A 27,871-nucleotide genomic window follows, 5' to 3' on the forward strand; every position below is an offset into this window, starting at 1 on the left:
ACCAGAACTCTGACTATATTGTGAATGTCCACTCTGTGCATTTTATATATGAATGCTGTGTTTCTTAATGAAAAGAGTCAGGAGCCTAAAATAAATAGAAATAACAGGCATAGTAGACTGTGAGATTTAGCAGTCACCAATTACTGGTTGCTGAGACACTGCCGGATACTTACCCAACAACCAATTTCCTCCTTTTTCATGCTGGCAGGGCCCAGTTTTTGCTCTGGTACCTACCTACCACATAAGACTTGGTCAACCTGATGGATCTAAGGCACACAGGTGTCCCCATCCCCTTGCAAGTCATGTGTTTAGGGGTGAGTGACCCATTTCTGGCCCATCAGATGTGTAAGTCTCCTGGGTGTATCTGTGAAAAATCCCTGGCTTCTGAAGAGGCGCATGAGGAAGAAATGGCTTTTTTGTCCCCTGGTGGTGACAGTATCTGCATGGAGTGCCCAGTCCTGGGGCAGACATGTAGACAGCAGGTGAGAAATAGGCCAGGAAATGCTGAGGATGGTAGTATAGAAAGATGGAAAAAACTGGGCCCATCGTAGGTCTCTGAATTAACCAACCTGAAGCCACGTCACCTCAAAACTCCTCCTGATGTGAGATTTCACTCAAATCTATACAGACTTGTTCTGAATAGGGAGTTTCAGATTTCATGACAACTGGATTCACTTACAAGTTAAACCCTTGAATTAAAGCAAACCAAGTACAAGGGTACCTGCGGTACACTGAGATTTTAATGGTAAGTGAGGTCTTATTTCAAGAAATTAGAATAGTTTTGTGGCATTTATCACATTTGTGAGCTTGATTACTTCCAATTATACCATAAACCAAATAGCAAGCCATGCTTAAAAACTGTAATGAACTTAGTCAACCAGATGATGTCAGTACCAAAGTAAATGGACTTCAATGAAGCCAAAGTGCCTTCACAGTTTGGTGCTGGTGACAAAGGTATTCCCTGTGAAAACTGACAAAGCATTGTAAATATCCTCATTTGCTAACCTTGGCATTGGACATTAGCTAAAACAGCTAATCCACACTAACATGGTTCAGCAAAGAACTTTTATTAAAGGACACATAATTCTAACCTGAGTCTTTAAATTTCATGCATGCAATTCTCATTGAATTCAATATAGTTTGGGGTTTCGCAGCTGCTGGAAAGGGTATCAGGTGGCAAGAATACTTGCTAATAAGATTAAAAATTGAAATGTAAATTGGCTAACATTTTGCATGGATTATCACATGCTCAAGAATCAGAATTTCAGCTTGGCCTCCATTCAACCAAGTGTCTCTCTATTTCTGCCCAAATTGATCTTGATAATGGTTGGTGAACTCAAACACACCACAATGCATACAGCTTTTGCCAAATGGCAGGCGAGCATCTCAAGAAAGATAACAGGGCACATGTTTAGCAAGAAGGTCTCACAGCACAGCTGTGTCCAACGGCTGCTCTTTTAAATATTCCTTTCACAGCGACCAGGCCTCCCTTCTACTGCTGGCTTCTTAGATGGCAGAGGAGGAAAGAGGAGTCACAGTAAGTTGGGGGTGGAGAGGAGACCCAGTCAGAAACTCACAAAGCTTTGAGGAACTCTTTAAATTAGAATCACAAAAAAGAAAATGCTCCAAAACAACAACAACAACAACAACAACACAAAAAACACATGAAAAGATGCACAACATCACAGTAATTATAGAAATTCAAATCAAGACTACAATGAGAGACCACTTCAAAAACACTAGGACCGCTACAATAAAAAAGATGAACAGTGAGTGTTGGCGAGGATGCGGAGAAACTGGAACCCTCACCCACTGCTGGTGGAAATGTGAAACAATGCAGGGGCAGTTTCTCAAAATGTTAAAACAGAGTTACCATGTGACCCAGCAATTCCACTCCCAGGTAGTTATCTACAGAAATGAAATATACTCCACATAAAAACTTGTACATAAATGTACATAGCAGTATTATTCATAGTAGCCAGAAGTGAAAACAACCCAAATGTCTATCAGCTGATCACTGGATAAACAAAATATTGTATATCCATTCAATGGACAACTGTTACAATGAACAATGCAATATAAGTGCTGATACATATTACGATATGGCTGAACCTCGAGGACATTATGCTAAGTGAAAGAAGCCACTCTCAAAGGGACAAATACTGTATGATTATATGAAATGTCCAGAATAGACAAACAACAACAAAAATAGATGAGCAGTTACCTAGCATTGGAAGGGGGGTTATGGCTAAGGGTTACAAGGTTTCCTTTTGGGGTGACAAAAATATTCTAAAATTAGGTTGTGGTGGTGGTTAAACAACTGTGAATATACTAAAAACTATTGAATTGTACACTTTAAATAAGTGAATTATATCTAAATAAAGATACAAAAAGAAAGAAAAGAAAATGAGAAGAAACAAAAAGAAGCTGAGTTATAAAAGGCAGAAGTAAGTCTAAGAAGGCTGTGTCTGACAAACTAGTCCTGGCTGAAAAACCAGATGATGGGGCAATTCACATGCCACTGACTAGTCGTGATGATGACCAAGCAGCTCACCAATCCAGATGTAGGGCAGCATTCATTGGCATGACCACCACCCCCACCATCAGACATCCTACTCAAGTGGCTCCCAGTCATCCACCAGGTTTCTGCTCTGGGCTGCCTGAGACCTATCAGCCCTGCCCCAACTCAACCACAGCTTCCACTGGTTCATGATTCCTCTGAAAGGAGCTCAGAAGTGACACCTTAATGACAGAAGGGAGCAGCAGTTGCTGCAGTAGCCAAAGCAGACTCCCCTTTGATGCCTGGCTATCCTGCCAGTTGTCCCCTACTACATCAGAAACCATCAAACTGAGCAGCAGGGACAAATCCAAGATCATTCCAAACGTGACCCACCCAGGGATCTCACCTCCAAAATTCTATGATTAGGTGTAAAACAAACCAAAAAACCCCAGTACCTTCATACTCGACTCTCACATTTTAAGAAAAAGAGAAGAAGATCACCGCATTAGGCATACAGTTATGAAGATAAAAATATTTCAGCCACAATCGTTTTTCCATTATAATAAATATCGTGGTTCATGATAGAACTTTACAGCCCAAAGATATGATTAACATGATGATGCTGTTTCAAGTAAGCAGAGAAGACGATTTATTCCCACAAAGCAATATGAGAATAAAAGAGTGATGAGTGCTCTGCAGTTAGCAGAAAAGGGACCCTCATTGTCTTTTGGATGGGAGACCTACTCTTCAGAAGTGAAACTAAGATTTGTTTTAACTGACCAAAAGGAGAGCTTGAGGAATAGATATACGGTACATTCCACCCTCACACCCGGGGGGCGGGGAGGGGGGCAGTGGGGCAGCACACAGTGCCTTTCAGAGGGACAGGTGTTTGGAGGGGCTTCTGGGAACAGCCTGGCAGACGAGGTGTCAGACTAAGGAAAAAAGGGCAAAGGAAAGGGGTCCTCGGGCAGGCAGGGGTAGGTATAGAGGAGGAAGAGTTTAGTAGGGAAGGGAGATAAAAAGGAGTATTCATGGTGGCTCAAGTCTGTAATCCCAGCACTTTGGGAGGCCAAGACGGGCGGATCACGAGGTCAGACCGAGACCATCCTGGCTAACACGGTGAAACCCCGTCTCTACTAAAAAATACAAAAAACTAGCCGGGCGATGTGGCGGGCGCCTGTAGTCCCAGCTACTCGGGAGGCTGAGGCAGGAGAATGGCGTAAACCCGGGAGGCGGAGCTTGCAGTGAGCTGAGATCCGGCCACTGCACTCCAGCCTGGGCGACAGAGCGAGACTCCCTCTCAAAAAAAAAAAAAAAAAAAAAAAAAAAAAAAGGAGTATTCACCACTGCTACTCCATTTCAGCTGGCAAAAAGTATCAAGCCTGAGAGGAGTGAGGTGTGGGAAAGGCCCAGACAGGTGAAGCTGTACTTCCGAAGCTGATCAGGGACTGGCAGCAGGTATTCAGGAATCCAGGTCAAATGGGGGGAAGCGACTGGACATGAACTAAAATTGGGTGCGTTAGATTTCCCAGTACGTGGGTACCAGAGACTGAGAGGAAGCCCTGTGCCTGTGCTGAGAACAGTTAAGAATACGAAAGAGGGTCCCCTGGAACCAGGATCGGGCAAGACGAAGGTATGGGATGGGGGAGTCTGGACAGAGGCCAGGAAGACTGGGAAAAGACCGCAAGTGGTCCCAGAGCAGGGGCAGGAGGCCTGGGGGTAGAGAAGCTGGAAGGAGTTGGGTGCCTGGACCATGAAGAGACAGAAGCAGTGAGTGGAACAGGGGACCCAGGAGGCAACATCCCAGCAGACTGTGAGCGGCACTCAGGGAGTGAGTGCCTGGTCTTGAGGTGGGGCCAGGGCCTGACCAGTCAGTTGTGGGTTAGGCGCTCCCCCGTCTGGGGGTCTGATGAAGCCCTCCTAAGGAGATCTCAGGAGCAGGAAGACCCCAGGGTCTGCGGATTCCTGGGACTGAGGAAGGGGCGGGAGGGCATGTCTCAGGTCTGAGACAATCTGACATGGGCCCAGACACGGGGAGGGTCCCGAGTCTGGTGAAACCAATGGAGAGTGCTTCAGGGTCTGAAAAGGGCTGGTGGCAGTCCCTGAGCTAGGGACGACAGGTCATGGGGAGGAAGGACCCAGGCCTTTCCCTAGTCATGAGGGGCTTCCGGATCCCAGACGGGCCGGTCACGGGCTTCAAGTCTGGGAGTGTTCGGGGTCCGCCAGGAGCCGGTCACGACGGGCTCCGGGTCCGAAGGGGCAGGTCAGGGCTGGGGCTCGGAGAGTGTGAGACACAGGCTGGGCAGGTCCCGGGTGGGAAGCGCCGGGTGCAGGAGGCCCCGGCGGCGAGGGCCTGTTCCGCGGCTGCGGGCTCGAGGAGCCGAGGCGGGCACGGCCCGTGAGCGCCGCGAGGAGGCCCTCGGGCCCCGGCCCGGCCCGGCGCTCACCTGCAGCACCACCTCTACGTCGTACGAGTTCCCCTTGCTCTTCTGGTGGCCGCGGAACTTGGAGCCGCTGTAGAGCAGACTGGTGGCCACGCCGGGCTGCTGGGTGTTGATGGGCGGCGGCGGGATGAGTGAGGCCGCGGAGGCAGCCGAGGCACCGGCCGGCGGGGGACACTCGGTGCGGACGGGCATCGCGGGGTCCCCCGGAGCCAGGGCTGGGGGGAGTGGGAGAGGAACCGCCGCCGCCGCGCGGGAGCCGAGGAGGGTGGCGGGGAGGGAGAGGCCGGGGCGCGCACGCGCGGGGTGGGGGCGGGAGGGGCGACCACCCGCCCGCTGCCTGCGGACCAAGCGCTCTGGCCGCCACCGGGACCCAGGGACCTGCGAGCAGGGCCTCCCAGTCCTGAGCTGGGTCCCCCTCCCGACTTGCCCTCGCGCACACATACACACACAGAGACACTCACAGACACACACACGCACACACACACACACACACACACACACACACACACACCCCGCCCCTTCCGATTGGCTCGGGCGAGCCTCGGGGGCGGGAGCAGGCTCACGCGGCGCTTCCGCCCATTGGCGGGAGGAGAAAACACGTGGCGGGGTGCGCGAGCGGCCCGCTGGGACTTGTAGTCTCCTCGCCGAGGCGCGGCGTGGAGGGGGCGGGGCGAGGTGCGTTTGTGATGCTGATTGACTGGGGGTGTGCGCAGGAGGTTTGCGAAGGCGACGGCGCGCCGTTGGTGTCATGCGGAAGATGGCGGCGTCCAAGGGAGGCTGAGGGCTTTGAGGAAGCGGTGAGAGGTTTCCGTACAGCCCGAACGTGCGGTTTTGGGGGTCCCTTCGCTCTGTGTTTCCTGCTCCAGGTTTCGCGTCGCGCATCTTCCCAGACCCTCGGGCGCGATGTGGAGGAGCTGCCTCAGGCTGCGGGACGGGGGACGCCGTCTCCTGAATCGGCCTGCGGGTGGTCCCTGCGCTTCTATGAGTCCGGGGCCAACCATCCCGTCTCCAGCCCGGGCTTACGCCCCGCCGACAGGTAAGACTATGACACATTCTCTTTTGGGTAGGGGCCGAGCTGGGGTAAGGTGGGCTTCGGGCTTCGGCTATGCAAAGCGAGGTGACTGAGGCAGGGTTCAGGCTCATGAGGTTATGCAAGCCGGTCAAGTCTTTTTACAGATGAGAAAGTGAAGCCCAGACAAGGGCAGACGACCCGAGAGGGAACAGCGAGTGACGCACGATACAGTAATTGATATTTGGCCTGTGCAGCTTTTCTCAAAGCTTATGGCTGCCCTCCCTAGGAAATAAGATGTCATCCTTGTTTTCAAAAGGGGAAGTTTGGGCTCTGAATCAGGACTTCGCCTAGGTTACAGACAGACTCTCTCAGAGATTTGAGGTGTCTGACTGCTTTCCGTGTCTCCACTGCCCAACACAATACCTGCACAGAAGGGACCTAGAACCTGGACCTTCATTCCTCCATCCTGGGCACTTCAGCTGCAGGTTTCCTGACTTTCCCTCCTACCACAACCTCTGCCATCATGCAGCCTTCTCTGCTAAATAGAAATTGACATCTCCACCTTTGACTGTGGAGTCACCTCCACCTCCAACTCTGATGAAGCTCAGAAGTAGTGGCTCTTTCATTGCTGATGGTGAGTGGTGTTAGGGTAAGAGTGAGAATGATTCATTTCAGTGAATGAAAAGCAGTAACACCCTCCCACCATTCAATTAGTTTTATAGTGCTGGAGGCAGGAGACACGGTAGTCTTTAAGACCCACCTGTATGTATTGGTAGAGAAGCTCAGTTAAAGAAGAAAAAGACCCACCTGAATGATGTTCACTGTTGAGTGCAAAAGGTTATAATATCCTGATAAGGGACATACAAAGAAGCTGTGAAAACATGGAGAATCACCTGCTCCCATCTTGGGGCTGTTCAGGGTTTAGAATGGGTCTTGGGTGGAAGGGCATTTAAGCTGAGCCATGATAGATGAGTAGGAGTTCAGCAAGAAGGTGGGAGAGTGTTGGGTATCTAGAACATGTCCAGGGTGACAGCAAGATATGAGGGACTTTTCCCTAACACTGCCTGCTTTAGAAACTTGAGAACTTCACAGGCAGTTTGGCATTGTGGCAGGAGTGCAAATCTAGAATCTGATACTGGCAAAACCTCTGAGATCTGTGTGATCTTGGGCATGCAACTGCTTCCTCATTTTTCTGCATGAGTTGAAGTACTAGGTTGTCTTTGAGGATCTTTCTGGCTGTCGAGTTCTTTTTTTTTTTTTCTTTGTCTGTTTCTTTTTTTTTTTTTTTTTTTTGAGACGGAGTCTCACTCTGTCGTGGAGGCTGGAGTGCAGTGGCGCGATCTCGGCTCACTGCAACCTCCGCCTCCCAGGTTCAAGTGATTCTCTGGTCTTAGCCTCCTAAGTAGCTGGTACTACAGGCATCTGCCACCATGCCCAGCTAATTTTTGTATTTTTAGTAGAGATGGGGTTTATGTTGGCCAGACAGGTCTCGAACTCCTGACCTTGTGATCTGCCTGCCTCGGCCTCCCAAAGTGCTGGGATTACAGGCGTGAGCCACTGCACCTGTCCAAGTTCTATAACTTTATAGAAATGGGGAAAGGGGCTGGATGCAGCAGGGAGCTGAAGTTTCACCTGTAGGACTCAGGGGAAGGGCCTGGAAATGGGCCATGAAGGGCCAGTAAAGAAGAGGAAGGAAGGGCATCCCGGGGAGGCATAGCAAAGGGGACACATTCGGGAGTTCACCAAGTTGGCAAAAAGCAAAGGGTTAATTAATTAATTTTTTAATGTGTGTGTATATATATATTTATTTATTTATTTTGAGATGGAATTTTGCACTTGTCACCCAGGCTAGAGTGCAATGGCGCAATCTTGACTCACTGCAACCTCCGCCTCCCAGATTCAAGCAAGTCTCCTGCCTCAGCCTCCCAAGTAGCTGGGATTACAGGTGTCTACCACCACACCAGGCTAATTTTGTATTTTTAGTAGAGATGGAGTTTCACCATGTTGGCCAGACTGGTCATGAACTCCTGACCTCAGGTGATCCGCCCGCCTCAGCCTCCCAAACTGCTGGGATTATAGGCATGAGCCACCACGCCCAACCATGAAGGGTTAATTTAGATTAGTGGATGCTCACTTTACATAATGGTGGCACTTGATCTACTGCCTTCTTTTCCTTTCTAAAAAGCCTAAACTTACTAGTTAGGCTCTTGGAATTACCTGGCACATGGTAGGTAGTACCTAAACTTACTAGTTTAGGCTCTTGGAAGTACCTGGCACATGGTAGGCAGTCAAATGTGAAAGAAAATAGGAATGAATGAATGAGGAGGGAGGTGCAGAAATCAGGCCCATGTGTGCTCTTTAAAGACATTACCAGTTGTGACATACTTGTGCGTGTTTGGAGTAGTAGAAGATTAAACCCCAGTGGGTTCTTCTCAATGAACACTTCAGTCAGCAAGCTGATTGAACTTGGCCACTTAGGAATGGCCATGCCATTGAAGGTTATCAGAGGGAGAGGAGGAGTTTAGGAAAGGGTCACTGAGGTGTTGGAGAAGGAGATATTGCAACAAGAAGACCTCTGTGAGGTGGTTGTGGCAGTTCTGCACCAGCTTATCAGAGGTCTGTTGACTCCCAGAGTGGGAGGTATTCTAGAGAAACCTATCTATTCAGCATATCTCGCTGAATGCGACTGCCTGATGAAGTCAAGACTAGAAGTCTTGTCTCTGCTATTTACCAGTTGTCTGTCACCTAGACAAGACGTTTAGCTTCTCTATCACCTCCGAGGCATTAGCTGCCTTGTCATTCTCATAGAATAGTGGTGTGGATTGAGGGATATTACGTAGTCTGTAGATCAGGGTCCAGCCTGCCACCTGTTTTTGTAAGTAGAGTTTTATTGGAACACAGCCACATGCATTCATTTCCATATCATATATGGCTACTTTCACTACAGTGGCAGAGTTGAATAGTTGGAACAGATATTGTATGGCTTGCAAAACTTAGAATATTTACTATCTGATTCTTTTTTTTTTTTTTTTTTGAGACGGAGTCTTGCTCTGTCACCCAGGCTGGAGTGCAGTGGCCGGATCTCAGCTCACTGCAAGCTCCACCTCCCGGGTTCATGCCATTCTCCTGCCTCAGCCTCCCGAGTAGCTGGGACTACAGGCACCCGCCACCTCGCCCGGCTAGTTTTTTGTAATTTTTAGTAGAGATGGGGTTTCACCGTGTTAGCCAGGATGGTCTCGATCTCCTGACCTCGTGATCCGCCCGTCTCGGCCTCCCTAAGTGCTGGGATTACAGGCTTGAGCCACCGCGCCCGGCCACTATCTGATTCTTTGCAGAAAAATTTTACTAAATGTTGTACATTTGGCCTGAAGGATTTTTTTAAACAGCTTTATTGAGATATTTACTTGCTATACAATTCATTTACTTGAAGTGTAAATATAATAGTTTTTAGTATATTTACAGAATTGTACAGCCATTGCCACAATCAATTTTAGAACATTTTTATCACCCCTAAGAGAAACCTGTACCCTTCAGCTGTCATCCTTATTCCTTCCATCCCTTGGCAACTACTACTTTCCTTTGTTCTTTTATAGATTTCCCTGTTTGGGGTATTTCATAGAAATAGAATGTGGTCTTTTTTGACTGACTTTTTCACTTAGCATAATGTTTTAAAGTTTGTTTGTTTGTTTGTTTGTTTTTAAAGAGATTGGGTCTCATTCTGTTGCCCAGGCTGGAGTGTAGTGGTACGATCACAGATCACTGTAACCTCAAACTCCTGGGCTCAAGTGATCCTCCTGCCTCAGCCTCCCAAGTAGCTAGGGCTACAGGCACACACCACCATGCCCAGTTAGTTTTTTAGTATTTTGTAGAGATGGGATCTTGCTCAGGCTGGCCTCAAACTCCTGGCCTCAAGTGATCCTCCTGCTTCGGCCTCCCAGAGTGCTGGGATTACAGGAGTGAGCCACCACACCTAAACGTTTTTAAGTTTTATCTACCTTGTATCATGTATCAATACTCCATTTTTTTTTTTTTTTTTTGAGACGGAGTCTTGCTCTTTCCCCCAGGCTGGAGTGCAGTGGCGCGATCTCGGCCCACTGCAAGCTCCGCCTCCTGGGTTCACGCCATTCTCCTGCCTCAGCCTCCTGGGTAGCTGGGGCCACAGGTGCCCGCCACCGCGCCCGGCTAATTTTTTATATTTTTAGTAGAGACGGGGTTTCACTGTGTTAGCCAGGATGGTCTCGATCTCCTGACCTTGTGATCCACCCGCCTCGGCCTCCCGAAGTGCTGGGATTACAGGCATGAGCCACTGCACCCAGCCCATTCTTCTTTATTGCCAAACGATATTCCATTGTATATGTAAATATGCCACATTTCACTTATCCATTCGTCCATTGGTGGACACAGGGTTGTTTCTACCTTTTGGCTAATATGAATAACACTACTATGAACATTCATGGACAAGTTTTGTACTTGAACATTCATGTACTTGTACTATGAACATTCATGTACAAGTTTTTGTGTGGACATATGTTTTCATTTCTCTTGGGTATATAACTAAGAGTAGAATTATTGGGTCAAAGGTAACTCTGTTTAACTTTTGGAGGATCTGCCAGACTATTTTCCAAGGTGGCTGTGCCATTTCACATTTCCACCAGCAGTGTTTGAGGGGTCCAGTTTCTCTACATCTCAACAACACTTGTTGTCTTTTTTATTATAGCTGTCTTAAAGGGTTTGAAGTGGTATCTCATTGTGGTTTTGATTTGCATTTCTCTGATGAATTATGTTGAGTATCTTTTCACGTGCTTAATGGCTGTTTGTATATTTTCTTTGAAGAAACGTCTATTCAGATCCCTTGACCATGGTTTTTTTAAAGAGAGGGGCTCTTGCTCTGTCACCCAGGCTGTAGTGCAAGTTGCATAGTCACAGCTCACTGCAGCCTCAACCTCCTGGGCTCAAGTGAGCCTCACACCTCAGCCTCCAAAGTAGCTGGAAACTACAGGTATGTGCCACCATGCCCAGCTAATTTTTAATTTTTTTTTGTACAGACAGGGTCTTGCTATGTTGTCCAGGCCGGTCTCAAACTCCTGGAATCAAGCCATCTTCCCACCTATGTCTCTCAGACTTGAACATTTTTAAATTGGGTTATTTGTTGTTGTTTTTGAGACAGGGCCTTGGTCTGTTGCCTAGGCTAGTGTTCATGGCTCACTGCAGCCTCAACCTCCCAGGTTCAGGTGATCCTCCCACTTCAGCCTCCTGAGTAGCTGGGACTACAGGCGTGCGCCACCATGCCTGGCTAATTTTTGTATTTTTGTAGAGATGGGGTTTTGCCATGTTGCTCAGGCTGGTCTTGAACTCTTGACTGAAGCGATCCACCTACCTCAGCCAGCCAAAGTGCTGGGATTACAGGAGTGAGCCACCATGCCCAGCCTATTTGTCTTTTTGTTATTGAGTCGTAAGAGTTCTTTATGTATTTGGGCTGAAGAATTTTGATACCTGAAAAGAGTTGGTTAGAGCCGCCCTAGGATTACAGATGGACCTGGAGGTGGAATTTCACCTTTAAGGTTTAAGGCCCACCAGATGGCACTGTTTTAAAAGATAAAGGCGTTGAGACAGCTCTGAAACCAGTACTTCCTCTTCTTGGTGCACTGTGGGAGTTGTGGTTCCTGAGGCTGGTAATCTTTCTAAAGAGAAGGCCAGTTCTGCTTGATCCTACGAAGCTAGGCTGATTTTTTTTCATGTTTAAAGACAGGGTTCCCATTGATGTCTGTTAACCCTGTATTCACTGAGAACATGGGAGCTTCATGGGTTTCTGGTGGTCTCACATTTTGTCTTATGTGACATTGTTGGGGAACATGGATCCCCCAAATGAATTGTCCAGATCGTGTTCGTTCTTTTTTTTTTTTTTTTTTTTTCTGAGACAGAGTCTCTCTCTGTCACCCTGGCTGGAGTGCAGTGGCACAATCTTGGTTCACTACAACCTCCGCCTCCTGGGTTCAACTGATTTTCAGCCTCCTGAGGAGCTGGGATTACAGGCAGACACCACCATGCCTTGCTAATTTTTTTATTTTTTGTAGAGACAGGATTTCACCATGTTGGCCAGGCTGCTCTTGACCTCCTGGCTTCAAGTGATCTGTCCCCCTCGGCCTCACAAAGTTCTGGGATTACAGGTGTGAGCCACAACGCCTGGCCCCAGATCATGTTCTTGTGTGCCTATGTGGAGCCTTTACTTGGTTCCCTTTGCTGTCTTTGCAGTGATCTACGTGTCCCCCAGATGTGGCCCCACTGCCCTCTCTAGCATCTTAGAGAATCTTGCGTTCTCCTTCTGACCATCTGTCTAGTCCACAACTGCTGTCTCGAAGCCTTGGCCCTTCATGCAACCGGTTTCTTCTTCTGGAAACTACTTCCACAGCCCCCTCCACAAAAAAAAAAAAAATCAGTCATAAAGTTTGGTACGTCCTGCCTCACCTTCAAGTTGCAATCTAATTCTGACTAATCATTCCACTTGCCTGCCCCATCACAGAAGTCACCTTATTGTTTACCTGGTTTAGCGGTCTGTATTCCTACTACACAGTAAGTGGCTGGAGGGTGCAGAGATGAGCTTTGCACATGTCCCATTCCCAGGACTTACCATATGTCCTGGAACATGATCAGTACTCACCAAAGCTTGTTCCAAGACACGTTTGCCCTTCCACGTGTCAGTGGGTCATTCAGGAGAGCCCCTGGCTAAAACACATCTATGTGCACCTGCCTTCTAATCTGAGGACTGGCAGCCCCTGGGCTCCTTTTGCCCTTCTGCTGTCTCATTTTCTGCATGGTTTTCTTATGCTTTAAGCAATTTTGGTGGCTCCTTCCCTGCCTTCCATCCATCCCACTCCCGTCTAGTTTTTTCTTATTCAGTTACAGAAGTGAGCCTGGCCGAGAAAACAGAAAAAAGACTTCCCTCTTGGGAAACCTGGCTGTCCCAGGAGCTTGTGAAGGTTCAGCCCTGTGCTGGCAGTTCCTGCCCTGAGTCTGTTCTTCTGGCCCAGGTCTCTTGGGTTCACTTCCCAGACCAGGCCTGGAAGTATGCTAGAGTGCTCACTCTTGTATACTTGTACACTCTTGCTGGCACTTCCTGCTGACGTGGGAAGACCCTTTCCCTAGTGTTGAGTCAGAGCTTTCAGAGCCCTTCCCAACTTCCTGCCTGGCCTGGTTTTATACATGCTGCCCAGCCTGTTGCATTGAAAACATGGAGGGCATGGTCTACCTCACTCCAGACCTGAGAGAGGAAAGGAGGCCTCCAGACCCATGTCTAGCCTGCCATTTGGATATGACCAGGACAGTATGTAAAGAAATTTAAAAGCACTAGGGTGCTGTAAACTTCCAATTTTAGTGTAAAACATACGAGATAATCAGTGTTGTGATTTCAGATGAAGGTGGTAAATCGTGCCATAGAAAGACAGCATCATCTTGGTGGACAGATCTGATCCTGAAAAAAACTTTAAACTCCCTGTCTATTTTATTGACTCTTGTATCCCAAGTGCCAAGGCACATGGTAGACACACAAATATTTTTGTGGGAAAAAAATTTGGGCCTTAGTTTAGTAAGTGCAAATGTGGAATGCAATTTTGGGCCCTCTGTCTTTAAGTATTAGTGATAGCAAATGAGATTTATAGAAAACTGATATGATAGGAAAACATAAAAATATTTGGAGTAAAACCAGTTGCCCGCTTCTCCATTAGCCTTCCCTCTCCATGCACACATACTAATTTCTCCTGAATTTTCATGGTCTGTTTGAATTAATGAAATTTTAACTTAAGCTTGTTTATTATTGTTGTTGTTGTTGTTGTTGTTTTGTTTGCTTGTTTCAAGAGACGGTCTTGTTCTGTTGCCCAGATTGGAGTGCAGTGGTGACATCACAGCTCACTGCAGCCTCAGCCTCCTGGGCTCAAGCAGTCCTCCTGCTTCAACCCCCCTAGTAGTTGGGACTACAGGCATTTGCTGCCATGCCTGGCTAATTTTTTATTTTTGTATTTTTTTATTATTATTTTTTGAGATGGAGTCTTGCTCTGTCACCCAGGCTGGGGTGCAACGGCACAATCTCAGCTCACTGTAGCCTCTGCCTCCTGGGTTCAAGCGATTCTCCTGCCTCAGCCTCCCGAGTAGCTGGGACTACAGGCATGCGCCACCATACTTGCTAATTTTTGTATTTTTAGTAGAGACAGGGTTTCACCATGTTGGCCAGGCTGGTCTCGAACTCCTGACCTCAGGTGATCCACCTGCCTCTGCCTCCCAAAGTGCTGGGATTACAGTGTGAGCCACTGCACCCAGCCTTATTTTTGTATTTTTTGTAGAGATGGGGTCTCATCATGTTGCCCAGCTTGGGTTTTGAACTCCTGGCCTCAAGCAGTCTTCCCACCTTGGCATGAGCCACTGTGACCAGCCTTTTTTTTTTTTTTTTTTTTTTTTTTTTTAGCATTAAAAGCAAATTATTTGGCTGGGCATGGTGGCTTACGGGTGGGATCACTTGAGGTCAGGAGTTCGAGGCCAGTCTGGCTGGCATGGCAAAACCCTGCCTCTACTAAAAATTCAAAAATTAGCCTGGAGTGTTGGTGCATGCCTATAATCCCAGCTACTCAGGGAACTGAGGCAGGAGAATCGCTTGAACCCAGGAAGCGGAGGTTTTAGTGAGCTGACATTGTACCACTACACTCCAGCCTGGGCAAGAGAGTGAGAAGCCATCTCAAATAAATAAATAAATAAATAAATAAATAAAGCAAATGATTTACTCTTTTTTCCTCCACATGCTGCATCATTATTTCCAATAAATAACTTCAGTTAGGGCCTCCGAAGACTTTGAGAACTCAGTGAACACATGAACGAGTGAACAAACGAATGAATGAATGAAAGTTTTGTGTTTGTCACAGATGTGAGAGACTAAGTTATAGCTTATAGCTTCCAAAATGTGACTTCTTTGTTATCAGTTGAGGGAATCTGCATAATTCCTTAGAAGTACTCTTGATTGTTAATCCCTCCAGGGTAAAAGAAGGAGACTGTTTCATGTAAGATTTTATTCAAGTTAATTTCAAAAGAAAACACAGGACACAGATTTTCCCTTTCTTGAAGGAAATGTTTGGAGTTCCTGTTGGATACATAAGCAAGCTGGTTAATTAGGTTAATGAATTGGAGAGAGGGGATGGGAAATGCCCTTGGGAGCTCTGCATCCTGCCTATGTACCTCACACGCACACCCTGCGCAGGCACACTGGCTTTCCACTCACTCCTTAGAGGCATCAGGGTCTTGCCTGAAATGAGTCTCTAGCTTTGTCCCACTCAGACACCGACTTTAGGTTTGTACTGGCATGGGGTGGCACTGGTGGTGGGGAGGGTGGGAAAGCATGCCGAGATGCTCCTGATCAGACTTGTCCCCAGGCTGGGGGGTTGGCAGAGGCATGACCAGCATGTCCTGTTCCTCCCTCCTCCCTGGAGATCGGATGCTCCCTTCCCCCAGCTTTAATCAGAAGCAGTTGATTATACCATGTTGAGTAGGGCAGACCTTGAATGGGGATATGAAAATCAAGCCAATCAATCAACATTAGCAGTAATGATACAAGCTGGTCCTGTCGCTTCCTGAGTTGTCTCAACGTTATTTTAAACTGCCTCTTTGAAAAATCTTTCTTACAGAAAGGAAGAGGTTTTATCAGAATGTCAGCATCACACAGGGTGAAGGTGAGTGTCTGAAATTTTGACTGCCTCTTTTTTTTTTTTTTTTTTTTTTTTTTTTTTTGTGAATGGTCGGGAACATTTTTCATCTTCAGCTGGTTCCGTGGTGAGATTATCCTTCCTGCTTTTGTCAGATATATTTCTGTAAGGGACTCAGAGTTGGCTTTGTCTGCACCAATTCAAGTGGCTAAATATAGGAATGGTCACTTGATTCCACTTAACAAATCCCTGAGAGTTTTTCATTTGATCTTTCAAGGTGGCTTTGAGATAAACCTGGACCAGAGGAAGCTGAAAACTCCCCAAGCCAAGCTCTTTACCGTCCCCAGTGAGGCCCTGGCCATTGCAGTGGCCACTGAATGGGATTCCCAGCAGGATACCATCAAGTACTACACCATGCACCTGGTAACAAGTTCACAGTGCAAATCTGGACCCTGAGACCCACCCAGGGCTTCCTAGGGTAGATCCCTTACCAAATTCTGACAAGGCCCTGGGGGATGGTCCTTTGCCTACCTGGGCCCCAGGTGTTCACCTCCTCTTGAGTCACTAGTGTGCTAAACTCTTTCCTTGTCTGGCCTGGCTACTTGCAGTTCTCTCTCCTAGGATGTGCTGGATGACTGGTTTCTCCTTTGGTTTCAGGACAGATGTCACCTTCACTGACTCCCCAGCTCTCTTATTTTCTATGACAGCAGCTGGCCATTTGTTTTGTCAGCACTTAGACAATTTATAATTGTTTTATGTTTGCACATTTATTGTCTGTCTGTCTCTACTGCCTGGTAAGCAACAGAAAGGCAGGAGCCATGTCTGTTTTACTCACCAGTATCTGGACAGCCACTAGCAGGTAGTTTAGTTGGTACTTAATAAATATTAGTTGACTATAAGATCCACTGGAGGCAGATGGGTGAGGTGAGGAAGACTCCCTATAGAACCAGAGCCCCTCGTCCACACCAAAGTGGCTCATCTAGGCACCAAGGCTGCCTGGGGAAGGAAGGGCCCAGCCAGACTCTTTGGTCCAGCCTCTGCAGCTTCTAGACTGTAACCTTGGGCAGGTTGCTGCCCCTTTCACAGCCCTGTATTCCCCATCTACTAAGATGAGTGATAACAGTACCCACCTCACAGAGCCGTGGTCAGGATGAGATGAGATGATGCAAGAAAGCCCTTGGCATGGTCCCCAGCACTGATTGGGCACTGAGTCAGTGTAGGAGTCAGCTGCTGTCATCCCAGCCGCTGCTGTGCTCAACCTTTGCAAACTCACATGGGCCTCCTGCCAACATCACAGCCTGCTGAGGTGCTGGCCTAATCCTTGACAACCTAGTGAAATTGGGGTGATTGGGGCTACAAAAGAATAGGGTAACCTAAGCAGCCTGTTATTGACAAGGTAAGTCTGGAAAAAAAATACTCTTTTTTTTTTTTTTTTTTGAGACGGAGTCTCGCTCTGTCGCCCAGGCTGGAGTGCAATGGTGCAATCCCAGCTCACTGCAACCTCCGCCTCCTGGATTCAAGCGATTCTCCCGTCTCAGCCTCCCAAGTAGCTGCGATTACAGGCACCCACCACCATGCCTGGCTAATTTTTGTATTTTTAATAGAAATGGGTTTCACCATGTTGGCCAGGCTGGTCTTGAACTCCTGACCTCAGGTGATATACCCATCTCAGCCTCCCAAAGTGTTGGGATTACAGGCATGAGCCACCACACTTGGCCAGAACAAATAATCTTAATCCTGATTTGCATGGTCTGTTTCCCTGCTTTCTAAGGTGTAAGGCAGGCAGCTGGTAAAGGTTTCCAGTCAGATTTGAGCTCCATCACTGATACGTGTCTTATTAACTGTATTTGATGATGTACTTAACCTAACCTGTCTAGGCCTCAGTTTTCACATCCCAGATGGGCATAATAATAGTACCTATTCCAAAGGGTTGTTGCGAGGATTAAATACACTAGAACCTGGTAATGTGACTGTGGAGAGGTTCACTAATCATGGGGCTGCTGCAAGCTTCCCTCAAGTCCTGTGAGCATCGACAGAAAGCATTTGGCATGGAGCCTGGCTGTGGCACACTCTCAGTAGCTGTGCTGCTGCTCCGGTAGTGCAGATGCCTCTGGTGGAGGGCTGTGCTGTGGTGCTATCTGCTATGTGTCAGATGAGGTGTCCTCAGGAAAGCAGGGCTTTTGTCTGAGCCCCACAGGCAGTGACAGGGTGGTTTTTGCCTTTGATTCAGACCACATTGTGCAACACATCCTTGGACAACCCAACCCAGAGAAACAAGGATCAGCTGATCCGGGCAGCCGTGAAGTTTCTGGACACTGACACCATCTGGTAATGGACATTTAGATGGGCATTCCCCTTGGATTGAGACAGTCCCTGGGGCTATTTTTCCTGATTTGCCCAGATGGTTATCAGTGGAAGAAGAAACCCTCTCCATTTATTGCAAGGACAGGGAAGGTGGCCCACTTGACTTTGGCATTTGGCTGCTCTGTAGCCCCTTAGGAGGAGGACTGCTCAGGCTACAATGGTGTTAGAACATGGCCACCCCTCTTCTCTAGCCTAGAAGCTGCTCCTTAGGCTGGGAGGGTGGTTATGCAGCTCTTGCAGGTGCCGTGACGACAGGCCCCTTAGGCCTGGGGGCGCCTGTGACCTTAAACTTCTGCCCACTGACACTTTCTCAGGTAGACATCCTTGGCACTATGGATGCTGATAAGTAGGAGTGTCCTTCTCCAGTTCTGAATTTTCCTCTGTGTCTATATATCTTGGCTAATTGGTCAGTGTTGCCGAAGGAAAGTTGAGAAACAATGGAAATGATTGAGCAGCAGGGTGCCTGCTAGCCCAAGTGCTCTAGGATCCTGAGTCATCTCACGATGACACAGGAAGTCAGCACTGATGACTGGAGGCATGCTTTCGAAGGGGGTGGCCCATAGCTAGTGGGAAAGCCCGCTCCATTTATATTAGGTTCACTTGACTTCAGGGAGCAGAAACCCATTCAATCTAGCTCAGACAAAAAGAGGATTCTTGAAAACTATACAGGAATCCTGACAGGAAATGAAGGACGATCGGGCCACCAGGAAAGGGAGCTGTAAGATCCAATGTCAGAGCTCCTCCCTGTGCCCTACTGGGGTGAGCGGAAGGTGAGGGAGGAAAGGTTGGCTGCCCATCTGCCCCTCCCAGCATAACTCATGACCTCTCTTCCCCACGTTGCTTACACAAGACGGTGGATTTCCATAATGCCCACTTGGGTTCCCATCCCATAAAACCCTGCAGCTCAGCTCCTCTCAGCTGACTCATGCCTGTGTCTCTTGGTCAAACAAATGGCACAGCCTGGCCTCTAGCTTGGTCCCATCAGGTCTGGCATCTGTGCCAGCAGCTGCATCTGTAGCCAGGAGGTGGATGGGCTTGTGAGGTGTAAACAGGCTATTTTGGTCTGTGACCAGGGGCACAGTCTCTTGGAGGGGGTGAGGGTAGAGATGCAAAGACTGAGCATCTGGCACAGCATTCCCGTTCAGCATCCAGGTCAAGCGGGTGTGGACCCAGGGTTGCAGTTAGTAGATTGGATCTGCTTTAGAATGACAGTAACATAGCGCAGCAAGCTTGGACCTGTCAGATATTTGGGGGCATTTAGGGTAGTGGTTCTCAAACTCAGGCTTACATTAGAATCCCCTAGAGGGCTTGTTAAAACAGATTGCTGGGCCCCACCTCCAGAAGTTCTGATTCTATAGGGATGCAGCCTGAGAATGTGTATTTCTAACAAGTTCCCAGGTGATGGTGGTACCAGGGCCACACTTTGAGAACCACTGCTTTAGGGGAAAAGACTTGTGGGACTGGGATGGTGGTGGTGAAATTTTTGTTGTTGTCCTTTGTGTTTTTCCTTTTCTGTCACTGAATGAAGGAATTGTACTTTTTTATTAATGAAGGTGATTTTTACAATGAATTAGCTACAGGGTGGAGGAGCCTGAGACATTAGTGGAACTTCAAAGGAATGAGTGGGATCCAATCATCGAATGGGCTGAGAAAAGGTAAGATGTACAGCCCTGCAGAAAGCACTGACTGGGCACCTGCGTTGGTGGAGTGTTGGGGTCAGGGGACCACGCTGGAAAACTAGTGCCCTTAGCTAGTCAGCTTTCTGATTTCAGAGCACTCATGGGATTCGGCTCCCCTCATATGATCAGGGATACGGTCATCTTGGGAAAAAAGCACCCATTTCAGCCACTAGGTACAGCACACCTGCTATAGCAGTTCATGAAATATAAGGGCAGCTCTGTGTCCTTGGAGAAGCAGTGGAGTCCCCAGGCCACCTTCTGCCAGCGGGTCAGAGCAGCAGTGTCGGTTTGAATCCCAGCCCTGCTAGAGACTCAGTTGTGTGACTTGGCTAATGAGTTGATCTCTCTGAGCTTCAATTTCCTTGTCCATAAATGGGGCTAATAATCCCTACCTCTCAGGGTTTGAGGAGGAGTAAATGAACTGATGCATGTAAAGGCTTAGCATCCTGCTTAGCACACAGTAAATGTTCAAATTTTAGCAGTGATTTTCATCTCTGTCACAATTGCTGTACTATTAAATCAAATAACAGAACAACACCTATGATATGTACGCACTTGGAGAAAAGTCTGGATAGCTTCCTGCAAATTACAGGTAACATCCAATGGATATGTAGCTTCCAGGAATTGATACGAAATATTTTTCCTTAATAGGAAGACTCGAGTGCAAAGTTGAATGGATTATTGATGTGGTGGCAAAATAAATTCAATTTCATTTGATCCCAAGGGAAATTTGGAAGGGCTGGCTTTCATGGTAGTACCTTGACCATGGCATTTTCTAAGCTTGCAAGGCGTATTTCTTGGTATAGCATTTTTCACAAAAGTGATGTTACCAATCAGTTTACTGATTTGCCACATGCTGCCCGATGCTCACAATGTGGCAGGTGTCCTTGGGTCTTAAAGGAGAAGGCAAAGGCAGTGCTCTAAAGACCAGACTACAATACTGTGTGGGAATGCAACAATACAGTGTCATTTCAGAATCTAATGAAATATAATAATTTAGGTGCCTAGAGATCTTTGCTATAGTATAAAATCATCAGATTCTTGTGGCAGGAAATACCCTATCCTTAAGAGTTTACAGAAAAACTTAGCCATTTCCTACAGTCCATTTGTACTATTAGGAATTTCAGCCAGGATTTTTTTTTTTTCTTTCTTGATACGGAGTCTCGCTCTGTCACCCAGGCTGGAGTGCAGTGGTGCGATCGTGGCTCACTGCAACCTCCACCTCTTGGGTTTAAGTGATTCTGGTGCCTCAGCCTCTCAAGTAGCTGTGATTACAGGTGCCCACTACACCCAGCTAATTTTTGTGTTTTTAGTAGAGATGGAGTTTCACTGTGTTGGCCAGGCTGGTCTCGAACTCCTGACCTCAAGTGATCGCCCACCTCAGTCTCATGAAGTGCTGGGATTACAGGCGTGAGCCACTGCACCCAGCCGGACTTTTTTTTTTTTTTTTGAGATGGAATCTCGCTTTGTCGCCCAAGCTGGAGTGCAGTGGCACGATCTCAGCTCACTGCAAGCTCCGCCTCCCAGGTTTTACGCCATTCTCCTGCCTCAGCCTCCTGAGTAGCTGGGACTACAGGCGTGCACCACCTATGCCCGGCTAATTTTTTTTGTATTTTTAGTAGAGACGGGGTTTCACTGTGTTAGCCAGGATGGTCTCGATCTCCTGACCTCATGATCCACCCACCTTGGCCTCCCAAAGTGCTAGGATTACAGGCATGAGCCACTGCGCCTGGCCCCAGCCGATTTTTTTTTAAGCAACAGAAAAAATCAGTGATATATGAAATAAAATTACAAAAATTATTTTTATCCCCCATTGTGTTTTTCTGTTTTATTTAGTTATGATTATTCTTGAAAATGTATCTTCTTGGCCAGGCGCAGTGGCTCACGCCTGTAATCCCAGCACTTTGGCAGGCCGAGGCGGGCAGATCATGACATCCTGGCTAACACGGCGAAACCCCGTCTCTACTAAAAACAGAAAAAATTAGCCAGGCATGATGGCGGGCGCCTGTTGTCCCAGCTACTCAGGAGGCTGAGGCTTATGAACCTGGGAGGCAGAGCTTGCAGTGAGCCAAGATCACGCCACTGCACTCCAGCTTGGGCGACAGATCGAGACTCCCTCTCAAAAAAAAAAAAGGTATCATCTCTTGAAGCCAGCACATGTCCCATAGACCACAGACCCAAAACAATGCCTTATGTAAGGTAGAGGCTTGATGAATGTTTGAAAAAATAAGACGGGCGTGGTGCCTCACGCCTGTAATCCCAGCACTTTGGGAGACTGAGGCAGGCGGATCACTTGAGGTCAGGAGTTTGAGACCAGCCTGGCCAACAAGGTGAAACCTCATCTCTACTAAAAATATAAAAATTAGTCAGGCGTGATGGCAGGCGCCTATAATCCCAGCTACTCAGGAGGCTGAAGCAGGAGAATAACTTGAACCTGGGAGGCGGAGGTCGCAGTGAGCCGAGATCGTGCCACTGCTCTCCAGCCTGGGGGAGAGAGCAAGAAAGACTTCATCTCAAAACAAAAAAAAAAAGTTTGAAAAAATGACTGGTCATGGTGGCTCATGGCTGTAATCCCAACACTTTGGGAGGCCAAAGTGGGCAGATTGCTTGAGTCCAGGCGTTTGAGACCAGCTCGAGCAACATGGTGAAACTCTGTCTCTACAAAAAATTAGCTAGGTGTGGTGGCACATGCCTGTAGTCCCAGCTACTTGGGAGACTGAGATGGGAGGATCGCTTGAGCCTGAGAGGTTGAGACTGCGTAGTGAGTCAAGATCATGCCAGCACACTCCAGCCTGGGTGACAGAGTGAGACCGTGTTTCAATAAAAAAGAAGAAAACCTCCATGATATATGACATATGTAAACATTATTTTAAGGAAAACCATTTTAAGTATTGTTTTTAACTTTTATATGGCCTCAAATGTGAAAAACTTTTTAAAGAGATGTAAAAGGCACATGGCCTTTTGATGGAGATTCCAGGTGAATGAATGAACATTTCAAGCAGCTGCATATAACTGAGCCCCAGCTCACATGACTCAGGAACTATCCCTTCATTCAGCACAGTTTCTTGGTCCTCTAAGTTTGCTCTTGAGGGACAGAAAATCAGATCGGAGGCAGGGGCAGTTTCTCACACCTGTAATCCCAGCACTTTGGGAGGCCAAGGCGGGTGGATCACCAGGTCAAGAGATCGAGACCATACTGGCCAACATGGTGAAACCCTGTCTCTACTAAAAATACAATAAATTAGCCGGGTGTGGTGGTGGGCGCCTGTAGTCCCAGCTACTCGGAGGTTGAGGCAGGAGAATGGCGTGAACCCGGGAGGTGGAGCTGGCAGTGAGCCGAGATCGCGCCACTGCACTCTAACCTGGGCGACAGAGTGAGACTCTGTCTCAAAGGAAAAAAAAGAAAATCAGGTCAGGAGGCCACTGAGCATGGTGGCAGTTGCTCCTGGAGGCCTCAAGACTAGCTCCTTGGCCAATGCACACACATGCTCTGAAGCTTAGGCCTTTGTTTTTAGTCAAAAGGTGGGCTGCTCTTGAGCTACAGCATGACAGAGACACACTGAAGCCCTTTTCCTTTCAGATACGGCGTGGAGATCAACTCCTCCACCAGCATAATGGGACCCAGCATCCCCGCCAAGACTCGGGAGGTGCTCATCAGCCACCTGGCATCTTACAACACGTGGGCTTTACAAGGTATGTATAGAGTTTCCTGTGGGCTTGGCAGGTGGCTGTGAAGGCCATCAGTATCTGAAGCCTGTGCTTGCCCCTCCTCAGGTGCTGTGAGTAGAGAGGCACAGGGGTGTTCTGGGCTAGCTGAGTGTGGAGGCTGGCTGGCTCTGATGCTAGCCCATCACTCGGTGCTCTAGGCTCACACTTTTCCACCTTTGACTCTCCAGCGAAAGTCTTGAGTTCAATCTCATTGCCCTGGCTTGGGTCATATGTCCATCCATGAACCAATCACTAGACTGGTGGGGGAAGCTCTGATTTGTCAAGTTCGGGTCATGTGTCTCACTGGGTAAGAGCAGAGGAGGATGGGAAAACCAGAGTGCTCTTTCAGAAGAGTGAGACAATCGCTGGATGGCTCTTTGCACCATTCGCTTCTGTTCTCTGCTAGGGCTGCTGGGACTCACAAGGGGTAGGTTGTGGCAGCTGCCCTGTTTTGGATCCTGACTTGGCTTGTGTCCCTGCAGGGATTGAGTTTGTAGCTGCCCAGCTCAAGTCCCTGGTGCTGACCTTGGGCCTGATTGACCTGCACCTGACAGTGGAGCAGGCTGTGCTGCTGTCACGCCTGGAGGAGGAGTACCAGGTGAGGAGCAGCACCTCAGGTCCCGCCTTCCCCTTCCTAGTTCAGACTCACTTTGGGGGAACAGCTAACCCATCTGAAATACAGTTATGCATAGTTGGCTTTCATTACTTTTGAGTACATGCAGAAATCAAAATCAAGGACCAGCAGAAGTATTGTCAAGTAGGCCTGGCGTGGTGGTTCACACCTGTATCCTAGCACTTTGGGTGGCCGAGGAGGGTGGATCATTTGAGGTTAGGAGTTTGAGACCAGCTTGGGCAACGTGGCAAAACCCCATCTCTACAAAAATACAAAAATTTAGCGCCTGTAGTCCCAGCTACTTGGGAAGCTGACGTGGGAGGATTGCTTAAACCTGGGAGGTGGAGGTTGCAGTGAGCCAAGATTGTGCCACTGCATTCTAGTCTGGGTGACAAAGTGAGACCCTGTCTCAAAAAAAAAAGTATTGTAGGATAATAACATTTAAAAAATAATAGTAAGTGCTACCACTGTGTTCCTGCACTGTATCCATCTCACCTCCGCTCAGCAGCCTGGGCAGGTAGGAGCTGTGGTTATCTCTGTTTTACACAGGAGGAAACTGAGGTGCAAGGTTGCACCTCTGGAAAATGTGCCAGCTAGGGCTTGAAGCCAGGTCTGGTGATTTTAGGCCAAGACTGTCAGGCCTCACTCTGCACAAGGAGGTTCACGGGTGGATAAAGACCATCTGGGCTTGATAAAGCCTGCAGAACAGGCCCTGCCAAGATGACTGAGAACCCGTTTGTGCTCCTGCATCAGCTAAGCCTTCATACCCTGACATTTTATCTGGCTGGCAGAGGAGCATAGGGGTAGCTGCTGTTTGTACACAAGTTTTGATTTAGTGGGCTCAGAATTAAGGTTTTGTTACAGTATGGTTTGCATTTTTTAACTCTGAAAATTATGGCCATCTTTGCAGTTATTCCACCAACCTCAGAAGGTTAATTGCTATTATGAATTGGTCCCTAGTATGGTAAAAAAAACAAACAAAAAAAAGCTTTTTGTGATGTATTTCCCTAGTTCTTATACTCTTCTGCTCAGAAAAATGCCAGGGAAAAAAACTATTTTTGTATAACAAAGTAGGCCTGCTACTATTCTCTGGATGTCAGAACCGATTACATAGGAAGGGGGTGACTTGTAGGGCTGGTGGGAAGCCAGTCTGGGCACTGCTTCTGACTATGGGACCCAAGCCAGGCCATCATTCTCTGAACTTTGGTTTCGATCCTCTACAAACAGAGGAATAACGTGAATTATGTATGTGATGGTATACAATGAAAGTATGGAATACTCTTCAGATGACTTATTACAATTCTACAGTTTGGGACCAGGCAACCCAGAAGTTCAAATAGCTTGTGTAGCATGGCAGATTCTGAGTTCCTGGATGAGCTGGGGCGGCCAGGCCAGGCCTCTTGGGCAACTAGCCAGGGAGGAGCCAGCAGGGTCTGGTTGGAGTTACACTGTCTGGACAGCCACACCGTGTGTCTGAGGGTTCCTCCCTCTTGTTTTTAGAGCTTCAGACAGAGAATCTGCAACGTGTCCCCAGTGTGCAGAGCAGAAGCATCTGTAGTTCTGTGACTACCACAAGAGTTAGAGTTGAAGCCACTGCATGGCCTTGCTTGATTTAGTTATTCCACCCACATGGGGCTCGGGGTGCACTTGTAGCCCAGCATGGCAAGGCAACTTGCAGAGGCTGTCCATTCACAGGCTTCCCGGGAGGAAGTGTAGGAGAAGGGATGGCACATAAGTCAGGCCTCCTCAAAGAAGTCACATGGGTGGTTCTGGTACCCAGCTTGCTCAGTGGTGGGTGGGCAGCTACTGGCCCTGGGCCTGGACTGTACTTCTTCTAGACCATCCATGCCACAGAAAGCACAGGTGCCTGCTCTGGCTCCCTGAGTGGTTGTGTGTGTGTGTGTGTGTGTGTGTGTGTGTGTGTGGTGCTCTTGAGACAGGGTGTTGCTGTGTTGCCCAGGTTGGAGTGCAGCAGTATGATCTTGGCTCATTGCAGCCTCAACCTCCTGGGCTCAAAGCAGTCCTCCTACCTCAACCTCTCAAGTAGCTGGGACTATAGGTGCACCCCCACCACACCCAGCTAATTTTTAAAACTTTTTGTAGAGATGAGGTTTCACCATATTTGCCCAGGCTGATCTTGAACTCCTGGGTTCAAGCAGTCTTCCTGCCTTGGCCTCCCAGAGTGCTGGGATTACAGGCGTGAGCCACTGTGCCTGGCCCACCTGGGTGTTCTTACCTGCCGCCTCCCTCTAGGCATGTCTCGTGTTTTGGCAAGATCCAAACCTGTTGCCCTCAGCCGAGCTATTGGAATGGAATGTGGCTTTGGCCAGGAGGCAGCCAGGCACTGGCCACTCACCCAGCAACTTGTCTTGTCCGTCCCTCAGATCCAGAAGTGGGGCAACATTGAGTGGGCCCATGACTACGAGCTGCAGGAGCTGCGGGCCCGCACCGCTGCCGGCACCCTCTTCATCCATCTCTGCTCCGAGAGCACCACAGTCAAGCACAAGCTCCTGAACGAGTGAGGCCTGGGCAGCGCACACTCAGCAGGATAGAGGCAGCGCAGTCACAGCTCCCCCAACCGTCAGGGCTCCTCAGCCTGTGGGGCTGACTTCCTTGACTTTTGGGGCCTCGGCCTCAGCATCACCCTGAGATTTCCCCGAAACACAGTGCGCTAGTGCGACTGTCCGGAGGTCAGCCTGATTTCAAACCAGGTGCCCCTGGCCTGGTCAGCAATGAATGTGGGAGATGAATTGTACAACTACTTTCTCTCAACCCTGATTTTATTAAATATTTCTCCACCCTGGAAATGTGCTGAGCCCTGTTTTCACGTGCACTTCTGCACTTCTCCATTCTTCCTGGTTTGTCTAGGTTCCAGAGGGTTAAACAGCTTATCTCCCATGGCATGTTTGGATATCTGCTGCCTGTGGTTGGGAACCTTGTGCTGGGGAAACAGTCATGTCATCCACAGACAACTCTATTTGTGTTCTTCAGCCTCAACTTGAAGGCTTTTTTTGGCTGGCTTTTAATCAATCTTTTGAAATGATCGTGGTTTAAGCTGGTTGTTTCTATTTGTTCCTACTGTTCTAAAACAAGTGATTTACTCTAGAAAGTAGAAAATGGACAGGCTTGGCGAGGTCACTTGATGTGCATGTTTCCGCTCATCTCCCACCCAGGAGTCCCAGGGGCCCTCCCGACGTAGCCACCTCTAATGTCCCAGGAGGCAGGTGCTGCTGTCTGGTGTCAGGCCAGTAAGAGGGCAGTGGGGATCCCGAGTGTGGTTCTTAGGCAGACAGGCTTTCTCAGTCCTTTGTCCTTGCCAGCCTGAGTAAGGTAATGGCATCAACCCTGTTCACACGGCACTGATCACATGCTGGGTGCCTCTCCATGCTTCCCACGCACTGTCTCCCTGAACTGTTCCCCGAAGGCACTGTGAGGTACTATCACAGATGACACCAGGGCTGCGGGGGTGTGGTGGAGCTGGGATGCCCCGCCTGTGCTCTGCTCTTCTGGAGGGTCCTCAGGTCCCTGTGACTAACCTCAGCCTTGGTGGGCAGGCCCAGGCCCCCACACTGTGGTGGGAGCTGCAGCCTCTCCTGCATTGCTGCCCCTCAGCACCCAGAGCAGAGAAGGTCTCAGCCCACACCGGCCTCCTTTTTCCTGTGGCCAGCAGCCTGCCTAGGCATGGCAGGAGAAACGGCAGGGGCACGTGTCTGACTTTATGCCACAGCCAAGAGTCTAGCTGATGGCAGTGCCCTTGGGAGTCACTCTGTCAGCTGGCCTGGGACCGGCTGTTCATCTCAAACTCTTTCTCCTGTTCCTACATGAACATGAATTCTGATTTTCTTGTTTTTTGTTTTTGTTTTTATTTTTG

The 27,871-nt window shown here is 48.4% G+C and overlaps 2 protein-coding genes across 2 annotated transcripts in view; one reads left to right on the top strand and one right to left on the bottom strand.

The window, feature by feature from the left end:
- The window catches only part of GID4 (GID complex subunit 4 homolog), a 30,208-nt gene extending 24,645 nt beyond the window's left edge, over nt 1-5,563 (bottom strand). The window contains exon 1 of the mRNA XM_025363788.1: nt 4,948-5,563. Within this exon, the coding sequence (XP_025219573.1) occupies nt 4,948-5,385 (438 nt within the window). The 5' untranslated portion in view covers nt 5,386-5,563. The remainder of the gene's footprint in view (nt 1-4,947) is intronic.
- A 94-nt stretch (nt 5,564-5,657) lies between these two features.
- ATPAF2 (ATP synthase mitochondrial F1 complex assembly factor 2) lies at nt 5,658-27,040 on the top strand. Its single transcript, XM_025362889.1, has 9 exons — nt 5,658-5,683; nt 5,811-5,980; nt 15,619-15,663; nt 15,914-16,059; nt 17,867-17,964; nt 19,575-19,655; nt 23,260-23,372; nt 23,870-23,985; nt 26,385-27,040. The coding sequence occupies exons 2-9, from the start codon at nt 5,848-5,850 to the stop codon at nt 26,520-26,522; spliced, it is 870 nt and encodes a 289-aa protein (XP_025218674.1). The 5' UTR covers nt 5,658-5,683; nt 5,811-5,847; the 3' UTR covers nt 26,523-27,040.
- The last annotated feature ends 831 nt before the right edge of the window (nt 27,041-27,871 follow it).

Source organism: Theropithecus gelada, chromosome 16, assembly GCF_003255815.1.
Source record: "Theropithecus gelada isolate Dixy chromosome 16, Tgel_1.0, whole genome shotgun sequence".
Classification (NCBI taxonomy): domain Eukaryota; kingdom Metazoa; phylum Chordata; class Mammalia; order Primates; family Cercopithecidae; genus Theropithecus; species Theropithecus gelada.

Bases quoted from the DNA above. Each gene is read 5' to 3' on its own strand.
- ATPAF2 (XM_025362889.1), top strand. From the start codon at position 5,848: ATGTGGAGGAGCTGCCTCAGGCTGCGGGACGGGGGACGCCGTCTCCTG. The intron at 15,664-15,913 runs GTGAGTGTCTGA...TGATCTTTCAAG, and splicing joins CAGCATCACACAGGGTGAAG to GTGGCTTTGAGATAAACCTG. The intron at 19,656-23,259 runs GTAAGATGTACA...TTTTCCTTTCAG, and splicing joins ATCGAATGGGCTGAGAAAAG to ATACGGCGTGGAGATCAACT.